The 14,397-nt window shown below is 43.0% G+C and overlaps 1 protein-coding gene across 2 annotated transcripts in view; it reads left to right on the top strand.

Annotated features, from left to right (window-relative positions):
- Nucleotides 1-380: 380 nt before the first annotated feature.
- mboat2a (membrane bound O-acyltransferase domain containing 2a) overlaps nt 381-14,397 on the top strand; it is a 34,536-nt gene continuing 20,519 nt past the window's right edge. For both annotated transcript variants that reach the window (XM_053845352.1, XM_053845351.1), the window contains exon 1: nt 381-765. In XM_053845352.1, coding sequence (XP_053701327.1) covers nt 682-765 — 84 coding nt within the window. In that variant the 5' untranslated portion in view covers nt 381-681. The remainder of the gene's footprint in view (nt 766-14,397) is intronic.

Here is a 14,397-nt window from a genome sequence, read left to right on the forward strand (position 1 = left end):
TAAAATATTTAAGAAACTGAAGATGTGTGACGTCACAATAGTGGCGCAAACAGAAGTGAAACATTGAAAGGTGGATTTAACATGAAATATCTCACAAATATTTTATGCATTTAAAAGCACTGAAATTGAATGTGAATCGTGTTTATTAAACTGAGATTTATGTTTCGAGCCATTTTTGTAAAGCGCTTTTAAGGTAAATATCGCGATGTCAATAGAGAACTATAAAGTGTGTAGTTTAATTATTGACTACATTATAATATAAAACCGGCAAATGAATTCAACAATCCCAGCAAACGATGGATAATTCCACGTACCATGAACGCAACTCCTGAGTTCACGCATGCGCAGAGCACACTCGTTGCTGCTTTAGTCCACGTACTTTGGTTGAAACGACTATTTCTCCTTTAGTCTAATTGACTGCCACCTCATGGGCGATGACGAGTAAGAAAAAGAGGCTAAAAGCGGAGCGGGTTGAAGTAGCGTGCGCCGCCCTGACGACGTCCCGCTCATGTGGGAGTGTCCATCTCGCCTGAAGCGGCTCATCTTTGTTCGGCTGGGTGACAACCGCTCGGCTCGTCGCAACAACAGCAGCAGCAGCAGCGGCTGAGGCGGCGTATCGACCATCGCGGCTGCCGCGGGGAGCGTGAAGCGAAGCGGCGGATTCACCGAGTCCCAGCGAGCATGGCGACCCACAGCACCGCATCCTGCACGGGCTCCACTCTGCTGCAGCCAATAAGCGAGATCATCAACCTCCCTCTCGACCAGGTGGGCGCCTCGTTTCTCGCGGTGTTTTATCCGAGTCCATCGAGTCCTCCGGCGTCTGGCTCCGCTGCCCGCATCCGCGGTGGTTTGTTCCTGCCGTTCAGCGGCTGCAGATGCGCAGGAGCTCAGATTAATATGGGATTTATTTGACGACACGATCATCTGGCGAGTCGCCCTCCAGCAGCGGCGAGATGCTACGACTAATGGCTTTTGTCTGTGGTTTCCATTGAGAGGGTCCCTGCAAACACCCAGGGCCCTCGTTTGAACCCACTTCCCATGTTGGTCTGGATTAAATGCAAAGGGAGTCAGATTCAATGACTCTTGCTGATGTGAGCCAAACATCACACATCACATTTCTCTTTCTATTTTCTCAGTTTGCACCATTTTCTACTAGAATCATTTCAGTTATTCATTCAACACAGTAATCATTTATCATAAATAGGCGTCTGTGTGAGACTTAAAATGACTGACCTGCTATTATAGATGCAGATAGTTTGTGTTCCAGATGTTGTGTCTTCATTCAACACAATCCTATTTTTTTGGATTTGCAATAAATAGAGACAAGCAAAGTCACCTGAAGAAGTTAAAAGACGCCTCTTCATATTCCGAACATCCACCCTCTCGAACTCTGGTTTGGCTGTGAAGGATTTGAGCATTTTGTTTTCGCGTAAATCACCCGTTTGTGTTGCACTTGTTCACGTCAGTTGCATTTGAAGTTCTCTTTAAAAGCTGTCTCCGTCCAGAATGCTTCTATTGTTCACTGGCTGATGCTTCCTCCGTGCGTGTGTCATCGGATCAGTTTATTTTTAGACGCCTCAACCAGCACGTACCTCATTGTGTTTGTTTTGGAGGTATTTGTGTTGTTTTGGTGAATCAATGACATGTTTAAGTTTTTCATGTTGTGCCCTTGAAAGGTCTGACCATTGTGTTCTGGCTCCAGAAATTAAATGAATCTAAGTTTAAAATCTAAAATTAAAATGTGTGACCAAAGCTGCATATAGGTTTTTCTGTCATTAACTTTGGAGTTGCGTGTGAAGGGGTAAAGGTCAACCTGTGCCAGAGTGTGTTATAGCTTAAAACAAGCTTGGTATTTTAGACATGAAAACTGCAAAGTTTCTACTGAAAAATGTTTTAAAGTTGTCAAGGATTAAGTGTTTTATGAATATGAGTCAACACATCTGGTCCATAAAGCATGGGAGAGTGATGCCCTGGTGAAATATGGAATTACAGGTGTCAAACTGAAGGCCCTGGGGACCAATATGGCTCTTTGAAACTGGCTCTCACTACCTTAAAATGTGTGGTCAGCTTGTTGTTAAAGTCAACATTCCATGCACATTAAGAGGAATTTTTGTTTTCTACACAGCACGCAGATTTTGAGCACTGTTCTGCACATTGTTACATCATAATTATACCAAAAATGATGGAGTAAGAAGGGAATTTAAAGGAAAAATAGTGCAAGAAAAACTTAATATTTGGCTTTGGTAAAAAACACATTGGCTTGTTTATTTTTAATATTGTTTCTGAACTAAATGGTGGCCATAGCCAAATTTGACAACTGTTATTGTTCTGCATGCAGACAGGATGCTGGGTCCTAATGTGACGGTGCTCAACAGGACCTTCAAATCCCCCTCATAGGACGACATGGAAGCTACACAAACATATAGCATTGAGCGGCTATTGACTAGATGTCCAGAGCAGATCGCTTATCGACTCTGCATAATGTCTCTCGGAGCAAATGCAGCGACCGCATCGCAGCTTGACTGCAATGCATGCCCTCACTGATCCATACAACCCTGCGAAGAGGCAGATTATTCTACATTGTAATGTGTTAGTTGGTGCAGCCGCGGAGTACATTGAAATGCCAGCCAAGTTGTCATGTTTATGTTGACTGGTAGCTGCCAGGGAGGATGTGAAGGTCAGCAGGGACTGTCAGATAAAGCAACCTGCTTCTGCTTGTTCTCATTCTGCTCTCATGTTCGACAACACGACTTTGCATACCGCTGTTAATGTCACTGACATGTACTTCAGTTAGGAAGGAAAATAGATGTTTATACTTAAGATGCAGTGGTCTATAATCCGCGGGTGCAGTGGTGCTGTCTGCGCCGTAGAAATGTCAATAAAAATGCATAAGATTCACTTCTAAAGTAGTTTTGAAAATGGGCTCCAGCTTGGAGACTGACTCATGAAACAAACTGGGAATTGTTCTGAACTGGAATCATCAACTCCTCACATCTTTTAGTCACATTGTGTCGTCAGTTTGATGTGACCAGGCTCAATATAGGCTTTTAAAAATCCATATATTAGCCGTGCCGTCGTATAAGTCTCAGCGTTCTGACTATAAGGAAAAAGTGGCTTCTTATAGTCCGGAAATTACGGTATATTTGCGATCTAAAAAAGATTGCTATGGTTACGGTACAATCATTGACAGAAATTTCTAGGATGTTCTGCCCTGAAAACACAGAAGGTGGAAGCTGCACCACTGACGTCAACGTTGGCTGCTTTATTCAAAGACACTGCTCTGCTGTGGTTGTGGGTTATTTAATGTAAAGAGACTCAAAGAAAGGAAGATGAGGATCCCGTCCCATCTGTTTCAACTGAGACAAACACACCCGTCCTTCTTTTAAGTTGATTCACTGAACTGTGAAGAGCTTCACTCATGCAAATATTGTATTACTCTGGCATTGCTCTGACCTGGAGTAAGTCAATACTCTGTTTATATTGTTTTTTTTAGTGCCGTTCCCTTTTGCTTTACAGAGCTTTGTGGCATGGCCACACCCTGCTATCAAGCGTGGAGCAGTTTGTGTTGTGCAGGTGTGACATCTCAACGACACTCTGCTGCAAAATAGTAGGGCTGCGCCGCATTGAAACTCGAAGTTAAAAAAATAAAATTTTAAATGCTTGGCTGAATAATGCAGAATATCGAATGTGGTTACGATTTTTACTATTTTTTATAAATAGTCGGGAACATACATGTTTGTCTAAGAAAGTTAATGTTGAGATAATTGAATATTTTGGACTTTTTATGTTTCAAACTTTCATAACACAAGTTCCCATAATATAATATGCTGATAATGTAAACAGAAGGCTCTAGATAGTTTGGTTCAACGCTCAGTGCAAACTAAAATTCTATTCTCACTCTCACTTTAAAAGAACTGAAAACTTCAACGCTGTATACAGACTTTGGATAACACTTTACATTGAAGCGTCGCCATGACGACGGTCAGAACCGACCAGAACTGGCGGTCAGGCACTATGGTCTAGAAGAAATTCTCAAATGAAGAGCAAAGTGTGAGACATGGGTCGGGTCAGGCAGAAAGCCGTCGCGTTGGTGCTGTCACCACTGAAAGAGGAGGCTTGTTTTGTCAGATTTTTCTCGGCACATGGAGAATGGGGAGGTGGGTTGCCAGAATTTTGTCTGCAGTCCAGCAGAGTTCATTTCGCCTCCGTGGTGCATTTTTGGTGTTTAAAAACACATTCTACTACGTGGGGCAGTCAATATGAATCGACTAGATTTCAAGATCCAAGATTTTTATTGCCAATTTCAGTAGCGTGATACTATAACATTGAAATTACGTTTCCCACTCTCTTATTTACAGTGAAAGAATAAAATAAAATAAAATAAAAATAAATGTATGTATAGTAAAATATCAATATGTATATGTACAATATATCACCATATCTGTATATGAACATTAAACTAAGAGAATAAAAGTAAATAAATACAAATAAAAGTAAATAAATACATCATAAATACAGCAGCTGCAGTCAGGTAACCAGAGTATTAGTATTTTCATGTGCAGATGTCACTTTACATCCGGGGTGTGAATAGTTTTGCAGAACACTAGCTGACTTTACCTGGAATGATGTAGTAATGTAAGCAACTCAGACTTGACGGATGGATCCCAGACCCATGAGTGCACCTTTGAAAGAATCACAGCATTTTAACAGTTGCTTCTTTTAGACGCTTCTTAACTGAAGCACATTGGAAAACCTCATATATGTACTCAATGTTTAAGCTGGTTTAGGTCAGGTGTGGTATTGAGGTATAACCTGGAACCCCACTTTAGCATTATCTCGCGAGCATCTCTGGGAAAAGGAGAACTTCCAGTCACTCTAGTCACCATATTTTGGGATATATTTTATATGCAAGCCTTGAATTAAGACCAAACAAATTGAATAACTTGAATAAATATCCTTGTTTTTCTGCTGTAGCTTTCCATTTTAGCTAAAATAGCTTAATCCCATCATGACAAACTAGATATTTAAGATGATAAATTCAGTTCAGGTCACTTCCTCCTTTTGTATTTTGGCAGCAGGTGATAAAAGTTGGGAAACGTTCCGGTAGTAGGAGCTTGGATTGTCGTGAATAATTAACAGGGAGATGGTGTATTTTACAGGTGCTGAATGTGACTTGCTTCTCTATGAAAATAGTGCTGCTACTGCAGAGTTTTATGTAAATCATCCAGACCTCGTGAGATCATCCCCCCCCCCCCGGGGCTTTGCTGAGGAAGGTGACGCCTTTGTAGCAGTTGTTTCACTCAACAGGGCGGCAAAACGCCAATCGATACCCGCTATGATCCGTTTGGCTCCCTGACAGCGGCGGGGCTCGTGTTTTTATGAAGTCATCTACGTCTTTCTCTCCCTCAGCGTTGTGGGAAGAGCCCCACCGTGCGCCGTGCCCATGACAGAAGTGTGAAATTTGAACTGACAGTGCGCTTGGTTGTCTCAGTCCGCCCGGCCCCTCGCTGCTCGTCCCTCCTCAAGCAGTGGACTAAATCCTCTTACTTTATTTCTGTCCTCCCCTCTCTGCCGCCGCTGCTCTAATTTCACAGGTATTGACTCAACAGAAAGCATCTTGATCTCCAGCTGCATCCTGATTTAATCCACCGTCATCTGTTGGTCACAAGCTGCGGACTCTCGCATGTAGCAAGCGCGTCTACTTCTTCAACCTTTCAAGTTCACTCGCGTAGCCCAGGCCTGTTTTCAATTTCCTGGTCTTCGGTGGACGCAGCTCTGTGCTTTGAAGAGAAACCACCCAGTTTAATGAGGAAATATGTGTTTAACATTAGTTGTCGAGCAGATGTTTGAGCGTGTTGCGTGGTCAAACTCAAGGCCCAGGGACTGCGTCTGGTCCACAAGAGCAGTGAACACAAACAGGTGAAATCTAATTCAAAACTAATTTAAAGTGAACTAGCAAAATGTTATAGTGAATATTAGTGTTCAAGCTTTGAATTTCAGCAGGTGGATGGCGCTATAAATGTTAAGAATGAATCTGGAAAATACCTTAATAGGTGCTGCTCGAAGGAAAGACGATGGCAGGATGGAAGTGTGTGCTTCAGGAATGGAACCAGAGTCTCCTGTGTTGTGATTCTGTAGAGAGAGATCATTTGCAAATAAGAACAAATCCATCTGTAGTTACCAGGAACACCAATCGGATTCTATTTAAACTACTTTTTCCTGTCCAAGGATGCTGTTTACAGGTTGTCCAGTTAATCTGAATTACATTCAGCCATCAACTTTTTATATTTTTGCCCCTTCAAATCTCAGTCATGTATTTGTTTTGGTCCAGTATGACCTTTGGGAAACTGTCTGGGGACATCGAAACAGGCCCCAATATAAGGGAGTATCTTCACAAGATGTTGTACAACTTCTTTGGACTTTTGATGTGAAGTAGCTCTAATCCGAATCTCTCCTGGATGCTTGAGCTCCTCACCTTATCTCTAAGGGGAGAATTCAGTTTACAACTTGCGACCATCGGCGGGGTTTCCGCGAGGATTTTTTTTTTTAAACTGTGGCGGAGCCTAGAAACATCATGGTACGGACACATGGATAGAGAAACAATAAAGCAGATGGGAAAGTTTTGATGTCTCTGAATTGGCGACAATAAAAAAACAATAAAAAAGTTTCTAATCGCAGGAAGTAAATCTATCTCCAGTCAGTAGCGGTCCGTCTCTTCATATGTCTAGCCAGAATGCGCGTCTTGAGTTCTGCGAGCAATGGACTTCAGTCATTGAGTTTTTTTTTTTTTTTTTTCCGTGAAAAACATGCGGAAAACCACCATAACCATGTCCACATTAAAGGCTAACAGACAACACGGAGTTGTCTGTTAGCCTTTAAAAAGAGACACGTGTAAAACATTGTTTACTTGTTGCGGAAACCATAACCAGTGATGGTATGAGAAATCGCCACTCTTAAAAAAGTTTAAATTAACCCTTTGAATTTAAATTCTTGCAACCTAAAGATTGCATGCAGTGATGTGACGAAATAGTTGCTTTGAATGTCTTGACCGTGAAAACACCATTGAACAACCAAAATAATTCCGTGACCCGACGCTGCATTTTACGAACACATGGCTTTTGTGTCCTGAATGTTGCAGAGTAAGCTAAAAAAAAGGTCCTTGGTGAATCCGCCACAGCTGCTTCAACATGAGGCAGCTTGCTAATCCTTTAACCGTGTTCTTCAGAGACGCACAGAGAGCCTCAACAACTCGTCTTTTGTATTCCTGGCACACATCCTGGTGGTAGGAGGAAAGAGCTTGGCACTGAGGTGGACAGCAGATATATTTTCTTCTCCTTCCACTGATTGCTTAAGGTTTGAAGTGTGTAAGTGCAGGCCGTTATAGCTGCGCACTAGCGACGAGTAAATGAGCTTCCTTCAGAATGATAGGAAATGAGAACATCGGGAGAACTTCTGAGCACGAGCTGGTTTTCCTCCCAAAGTGATGTGTGCGACAGTTGGCGTTGACCTTTGAAGACAGTTTTACCTCCTGCAGCTTTTCTGTGGTTTGCATATGAGCGCTGCTACTGGGCTGGGGATTATGCTTAACCGCAGTGTTTTGCCAAAAAAAGCAAGAAGCTTTGACTCTCTTCTTTAAATCTCTGCTGGTATGAAAGCCAGCTCCGTGTTGGTCCGCTGCCGTAACGGCGTCCATGTAACTTGGATTGTTCATCCAGTACTTTCACGGTCACAAAGCTTAAAGACCGTTCCTCCGCTGGCGGAGTCAGGCTCGGCGTCGCTCATCCTTAAGAGTCCCAGCCCGGCTTCCCTCTTGGCCCGGAGTCCCGTCGGACTTCCTCCGCCTCCCTCTTGTCTTTAATTGCCTTTTCTCTCGGGAGTCGTATCCGTCCAATTGATTTCTCTCTCCCGCTCCCTCTCTCTCTAATGGAGTGCCGCGAGCGTGTGCCGTCATTACGCCGCACAGTCAACACAAGTGTCCGCGATTCCTCCCGGGGAGCATGGAAACACTTGGCTGCGGCGTTGCCGGGCGGCTGACACCATGCTAACAAACAAGCCTCACAAAGCTTTTCCAGATCCTATTGTCAGGTGTTTAATGAGGCATGGAGCCGGGAAGTGTAAAAGGTAATGAAGAATCGGCCGAGAGGGACAACGTCAATACGGAGGAGGCCGCGCTGCCAATACGCTCGCCTTGTGTTGTGACGGATGACGGATGAGCCGCATCCATCTGATGATGGGTCATGACCTGAAATCTAAATAAATAATTCACACCCTCTTTAATGCAAGACATTTACACAACTTGTCGTCGATTGTTGTTGTCGACATGAGGACGAAGTGGTATACATTTTTCCGCCCAGTTATTTGTTTCAGTTGCGTGACCTCCTGCAGCATTGGCAATACACAATAGCATTTTGTTTTTTGCGTGTTTTTCAAAGCGGTGCTTCGTGGGCGGCACTTGCAGGAAGCTAAGTTGCACAGTTGAACCGTTACGCAGACATTTCCGCTAGTATGTGGCAGAATACCTTAGGATTACCCAAAGAAACGCCGGGTCAATGTCAAACCACCATTAGAAAACTTGCCCAAGAACAGGTGACTAGTAAAATTTACATCGACTTATTGTTGTTCTGCATTTGAGAATCTCAATGAATGAAAGTGCCAATCCATCGTAGACGCCCATATCCATTCCGAGATCGGACAACTTCTTGTTGATATACAGCTTGTTGCGGTATGGTTGAGAAACTCTCCGATCATCATCTTTGTGTTCAGTTTCTGTTGGTCAGCTGTTAGCTAGTGCAAGACTATTAACCTCATGACTTCACGCCTGAGCTGAGCCAACTTCCTGGCCAGTCCATGGTGTTTGCTGAGGAGGTGCACTTTTTAGAAAAGAGTCTTTCAAAAATTTGCATCAAAACCATCCCAATCCATATTCAGTCTTTGTTTGAATCAATAATATGCACAACCAAAAAATTGTCCTTGCGATAACTAAATCTCTCCGTCTCTAAATTAAAAGCTGCGTTTTTTTTTTGTGGCAAAAAACACTCCCAAAATAAAAAAAAAAAACCTCAGTGCTGTCTTTGCAATTTCAATGTATTTCTCTTCTGTCTTGAGGTCAAACTCCCCACTATTTTTATTTACACTGCCTTTTTTCAACTTAGTTAGTTTTAGAGTTTATTCAACTTTTATGATCAAGTCATCCTTATCAAGTATTCGACTTTTGATTCATAGCATATTTTATTTTATTTTATTTTTTTAGTATTTTACCATGAGACAATGTTGTAATGTGTCACCAAATTAGTTTTCTTTCCTAAATCAGAGCTAAAAACATGACCCGATGCTTCTTCAATTTTTCCATTTATAAATGTAATATTCTAATCTTCCCTAAAAGTCTTGAAGGTTTAAAAAAAAACCTGAGAAATATGGCTTCCCTTCATGTGACACAAAAAGAAAGAGCATATTTATGATAGGTGTGTTGTTTAACTGTATCTTGACTGGTTCATCACTGATGGCTGCCCTGGAACATTCTTCAACATCTGCAAAACATGCAGCTCAACCAGTTGAAGATGGTTTGCATCGACATGCATATGCATCAGTGTTCAGTCAAAAAGCAAACAGCATTTTCCTCCTGAGTGTGGCAGAACCCAGGTGACCCTCCTCTGCAGGAGTGTGTGATCATTAAACCACATGCTTCTTTATAGTAGGTGCACACAGTCATAGGGAAGCTGAGTATTTATGAGTGTGTGACTCTGCATTGTCACCCCACAGAGGTCCTTTACAGGGTTGACTCATAGCCACGGGAGCATGTACCTGAAGTCATGCATTCTGAAGGTGTGTTTTGGTTATGTTTATTGTCCGGAGACGCACAATGTCGTCTTATATGGTGTTGCTGACATTTCAGTGTTGAGACATGCGACATTCGGAGCCATTTGAAAATGTCATCTACGTCATATAAACCCCTTAAAATAGGTCACTTTAATTCCATTTAAAAGAGTCATTCATGACTGCAGTAGTAGTTGATAGCCCTGAGAATTTTAATGTTAAATATTATCTGCTGAACTTGGCATCAGATTCACTTGCCGACACTGATCGGCCGGATATTTGTCCAACACCAGTAATTGTATTAGTCTGTGTTCTGCTGGTGTGAGTCAGTGCAGAGCGACGCACGGACCTGGATTAGAAGTAATGGTCATGCTGAGTCAGCGCTATCTGCTATGATCTCTTTGGTGTTTTGGGACTCTAAAGCGCCATGTTTTCCAAATAATCTGACGGAGAGAGTGGGTCGGAACACGACCGCGCGGCTGTGATGAAACACAGCGTGAGTGGAGTGTGTTTGTCTGATCGCTCAGCCCGTGATCTCGAGCAACAAGTCGGATCAAGTCTGCCGTCACTCACCGTCGCCTGGCTTCCAGCGTAACAGCCTTTGATCGCTCATAACTGCGCATCTCACCCTCTTCATATTCACTCGGTTACGATAATATTTGGGGCTTTAAATCATCTTTTCCGTTTCCTGCTCTTGAGTGGCTTTAGCTTCGTCCAGCCAGAGATGGGGAGCAACCTGGGAAGCACGTGCTTGTGTGAGGACTGCAGGCTGGTGCATGGGTGGGCAGCCCTGTTGACCCGAGCGCTCCGGTGGGTGCTGAAATTTGATCAAAGGGTCATGGAGGGAGCAGATGGATTGTTGGTGGACATTTAAAGAATGACATGCACAAAGGTTTTCAGCTTCACATCCATCCAAGACGGCTACCCTGAACATAAACGGGTAGCAGAAGTTTAGAATCAATGAAACACATTCCACTACTGTATATTTTCTAGAACTAAACTGAGCTTATATTTATTAAGAAACTGCTTATATCCCGACAAAGAAACCAAGAAGTTCGAGAAGAATTCATGACACAAGTACGGAAGTTATCAGAAAGCTAGAATCGGCAGTTTATCTGGGAGGAATCGGCAGATGTCAGTGCACCGTGAGCACATGCTGTTCTGTGCTCGACATTTTTGTTTTCCTGATTTTACCTTTTCATTGGCGTGTGAAGAGATGCACCGTCAGGAAGTTCCCATCGATTGTGTATTGTGTTGCAGCATAGTGTTGAGTGTAAACAAACCACGCAGCCAATTTGGAAAGCTGTTTTGCTGTCGTGAACCCGATGCCTGAGCGGCTCCCACATAGATGGAAACATCAGATTTCATATTCGTTTTATTGGTGACAAGTGAGTCAGTGCTTGAGATGAATGTCGCACTGTTCTTCTGATAGCATGAGGTTCCCAAGTTCAGGATGACGTGTTCTGAAGAAATGTGCTCGACCTTCACGCCGGCAGTGACATTTTGGTCCTGCGTCTTGCCCGGCGCTGCTGGCTGCCTTGTGGGGAACGGCTGATTGTTTAGCTATTAATAGCCGGCCGGACCAAAAAGCCTGACTGGGATCTGTTGATCAGCTCACACAGGAGCGCCGCACACTTCTCTCTTGAAGCTCTCTCTTGTGTTTTACACCTTTTCTCTTTACAAGATTCATCTGTCTGGCAAAGGTTAGCTGCATTCTGCTCACAGGGCTCATAGTCCTGTTATCACTTCCTCTAGTTTCAAGTGCCACTCAGCTGGCTCTTCTTAAATGGTGTGAAAGCCTTCACAAACATTCATGAATGTATCATCAAAAGCCCGTGAATGGTGATTTTTAACATGGGAAACTCCCTGGAATAAAATCATCCGCCCAGTAATGAAACAATAACACGCTAATTACTTCGTGATTTATTGTGTTTAGAAGATTCAGAGAGCCGTAATAAATCAGTGAGCTGATAACCATGACACCGCTGTCAAACGGCATGACCACACAGCACCCGCTCGCCACATGCCTTGAGTGCCACATCTCAGTGTGACCATCCCCAGTCTACGGTGGTTCATGCACGTCCCACCCTGCATGCATGCGAACAGTCACCACTGTATTTTCCACACTGCATGTTAGACGTACACCCTCAAAGTAATATTTTACACAAACAAAGCGTCACTGGTGTATGTTTTTTGTGGCCTCAAACCGTCCCGCTTTGATGCAAAAATCCAAGGTAAATAACATTGACTTTTGAAATGATATTCAACATCATATGCTCTGCCACATTCCGACGTTCTCTAAATCTGTAACCTTTTTGTAGTCGTTGACTGTCTAGCTGCAGGGGCTGGCAGTGGAAATGTCTCTGTCGCAGCCACCATTTTCCCCCGCAGCCAAACGGAGGTTTAATGTCAAAGATGATGCCCACATTTGCCTGCGTCACACTCTGCTTATGCTGTCATGTATCAGGCTGTCGGAATACATCCTCCCTGAACCTTCTGCCAAATTGTTTGTTATGAGCGTCACATCAATCCAAGATGGCTACCCTGAACATAACGTAGCAGAAGTTTGGAATCAATGAAACACATTCCACAAATTCATATTTTCTCGTTGCAAACTGAGCTTATATTTGTAAAGTTATATCCAGACAAAGAAACCAAGATGTTAGAAGAAGTATGGAAGTTATCTAGCCATGCTAACTGCTAAAGAGGCAGAGATGCCTCGGTATGTTAAGAAAAGTTGTGCTGAACTGTCTTCTTATTAAAGAACTACGTGCAGGGTTTTATTAAAAGTTACATTTGCTGTGTGTATTTCAGTTATCTGGGAGGAATCGGCAGAAGTCAGTGCATTTTACGCCTTTTTTTTCCCCACCTAAACCTTCACATAAGGTGCTAAGGTCTATTATCAGGGCGGGATCAGTTCGCCTTGGCTGTTAACTGCACCTAATGGAAATGAAATGCGACAGAAGGGGCCTGTAGTTGATGACCAGACTTCAAAATACATTTCTTGGTGATGAGCTAACAGAATAGACCTAGTGTGTCAGCGGCCGAGGCGCGGAGGAGTGGTGGAGAAGGGCCTATTTTAGTCGCCGCATGCTAAACATGCTGGGCAGGGAGGGACGGGGAGGATTTATGAAGGAGCGCGTGTGTGTCTGCGCGTGTTTCCAATGAAGACATGAAAGACCTTGCCTGGAGGGAAAGAAGGTGTCCTGCGCGCCCAGTCTGCTGGTCGATGTAACGGAGATGTTTATCTGCCTCATTGCGCCATGAAAAGCGAGAACATTTCCAGTCAGTGAAATGTCTTTATATTTGATGATTAAATCTGCTGTTTAATTCAGTTCTCTCTGTGCAGTTTCTTATTTGGATCGAACAAATGAAACCCTGGCAGTTTTTTTGGTACATTTTTAAGCAGAATTTTGGCTGAAATCTGTCCTCCAAAACATGAACACACGTGAAACAGTTTTACGGCTTCAAAAAAATTAAAAAAGAAGTATTACATTTCTTAACTTAAAAATAATAATATATAACTTAGAAATTTCTCTTCCTAACATCAGAAAAAAACAATCATCTTGGCTTGGATAAACAGACTTAACAATAAGGAAGTGTCTGGTATCTTATTTGACGGATTGTGAGGAAGATGACTTGTAGACAGTCAACAGCAAAGTGGAGAAAGTTTTTGTGATGGCTTTTTCTCTCCCCCCGGTCCAAACACACCCACGCTCTTTCTCTCGGTAATGAGCTGCAGGAAGTTTGCTTATCTCTGCCTTTCAATGCTGGCACAGCGACTTCCTCCCTCTTGGTTTACTTTCATTCCATTCCTGTCCGTCTCCAGTGTTTGGTCTAAATCCTGCGAAGAGTTCTTCAGCACAGCTGCTGGGAGACCCCATCTTGCCTTAGCTGCCAACTGTGCGTCACCTTCCCTGGATGAAAATCACTTTTCTTTGCTACATGAGGTATAAACATGAAGTTTCTCGCCCCTTTATTACTTAAACAGCAACACCAAAGCTCAAAGAAAAAAAGTTGCTGGTGACTATGTAGTTAATAACTTGAGTATTCCATTTATTGACCTGGTACATTTCATTTTTTCCTGATATAGATTCCCTTGAAAACATTTGTTCTGTAGCTGTAAGAGCAGCACCCTGGGGTATGTTTATTTTCAGCTTTAGCAATAGTTGAAGGCATGCATTATGGATGAGGAATCGAGGTGGGTTGGCGCAGAACTTATTTTAATATACCATTTCTGGGTCAGTGGTACGGTAGCGGTACTGCCGTTTCAATTCAATATTGCATGGACTTTACTGCCGAAGATATTTTTATTAACCTCGGAAAATTTGGTGTGTTTGTTATGATGCCACCAGGTTTGCGGGGCTCGGTCCGCCACTCAAGCGAGTGCTGAAGGGACTGTGACTAACCTTTAGACCTTTTTAGAGGTCGGTATATAGGCTCATATTCACTTAACATAATTGTGAAATGGAAATTGTTGGCTGTGTTGAAGGCTTTTGTATTGATTTTTTTCTGAGGAATTGGTGGTGCTGCCGTGGGGTGCGTGAATGTATCCGAGTGAATTAAAGCCAAGTAACTGGAGCA

The sequence above is a fragment of the Synchiropus splendidus genome, chromosome 16, assembly GCF_027744825.2.
Source record: "Synchiropus splendidus isolate RoL2022-P1 chromosome 16, RoL_Sspl_1.0, whole genome shotgun sequence".
Taxonomy (NCBI): domain Eukaryota; kingdom Metazoa; phylum Chordata; class Actinopteri; order Syngnathiformes; family Callionymidae; genus Synchiropus; species Synchiropus splendidus.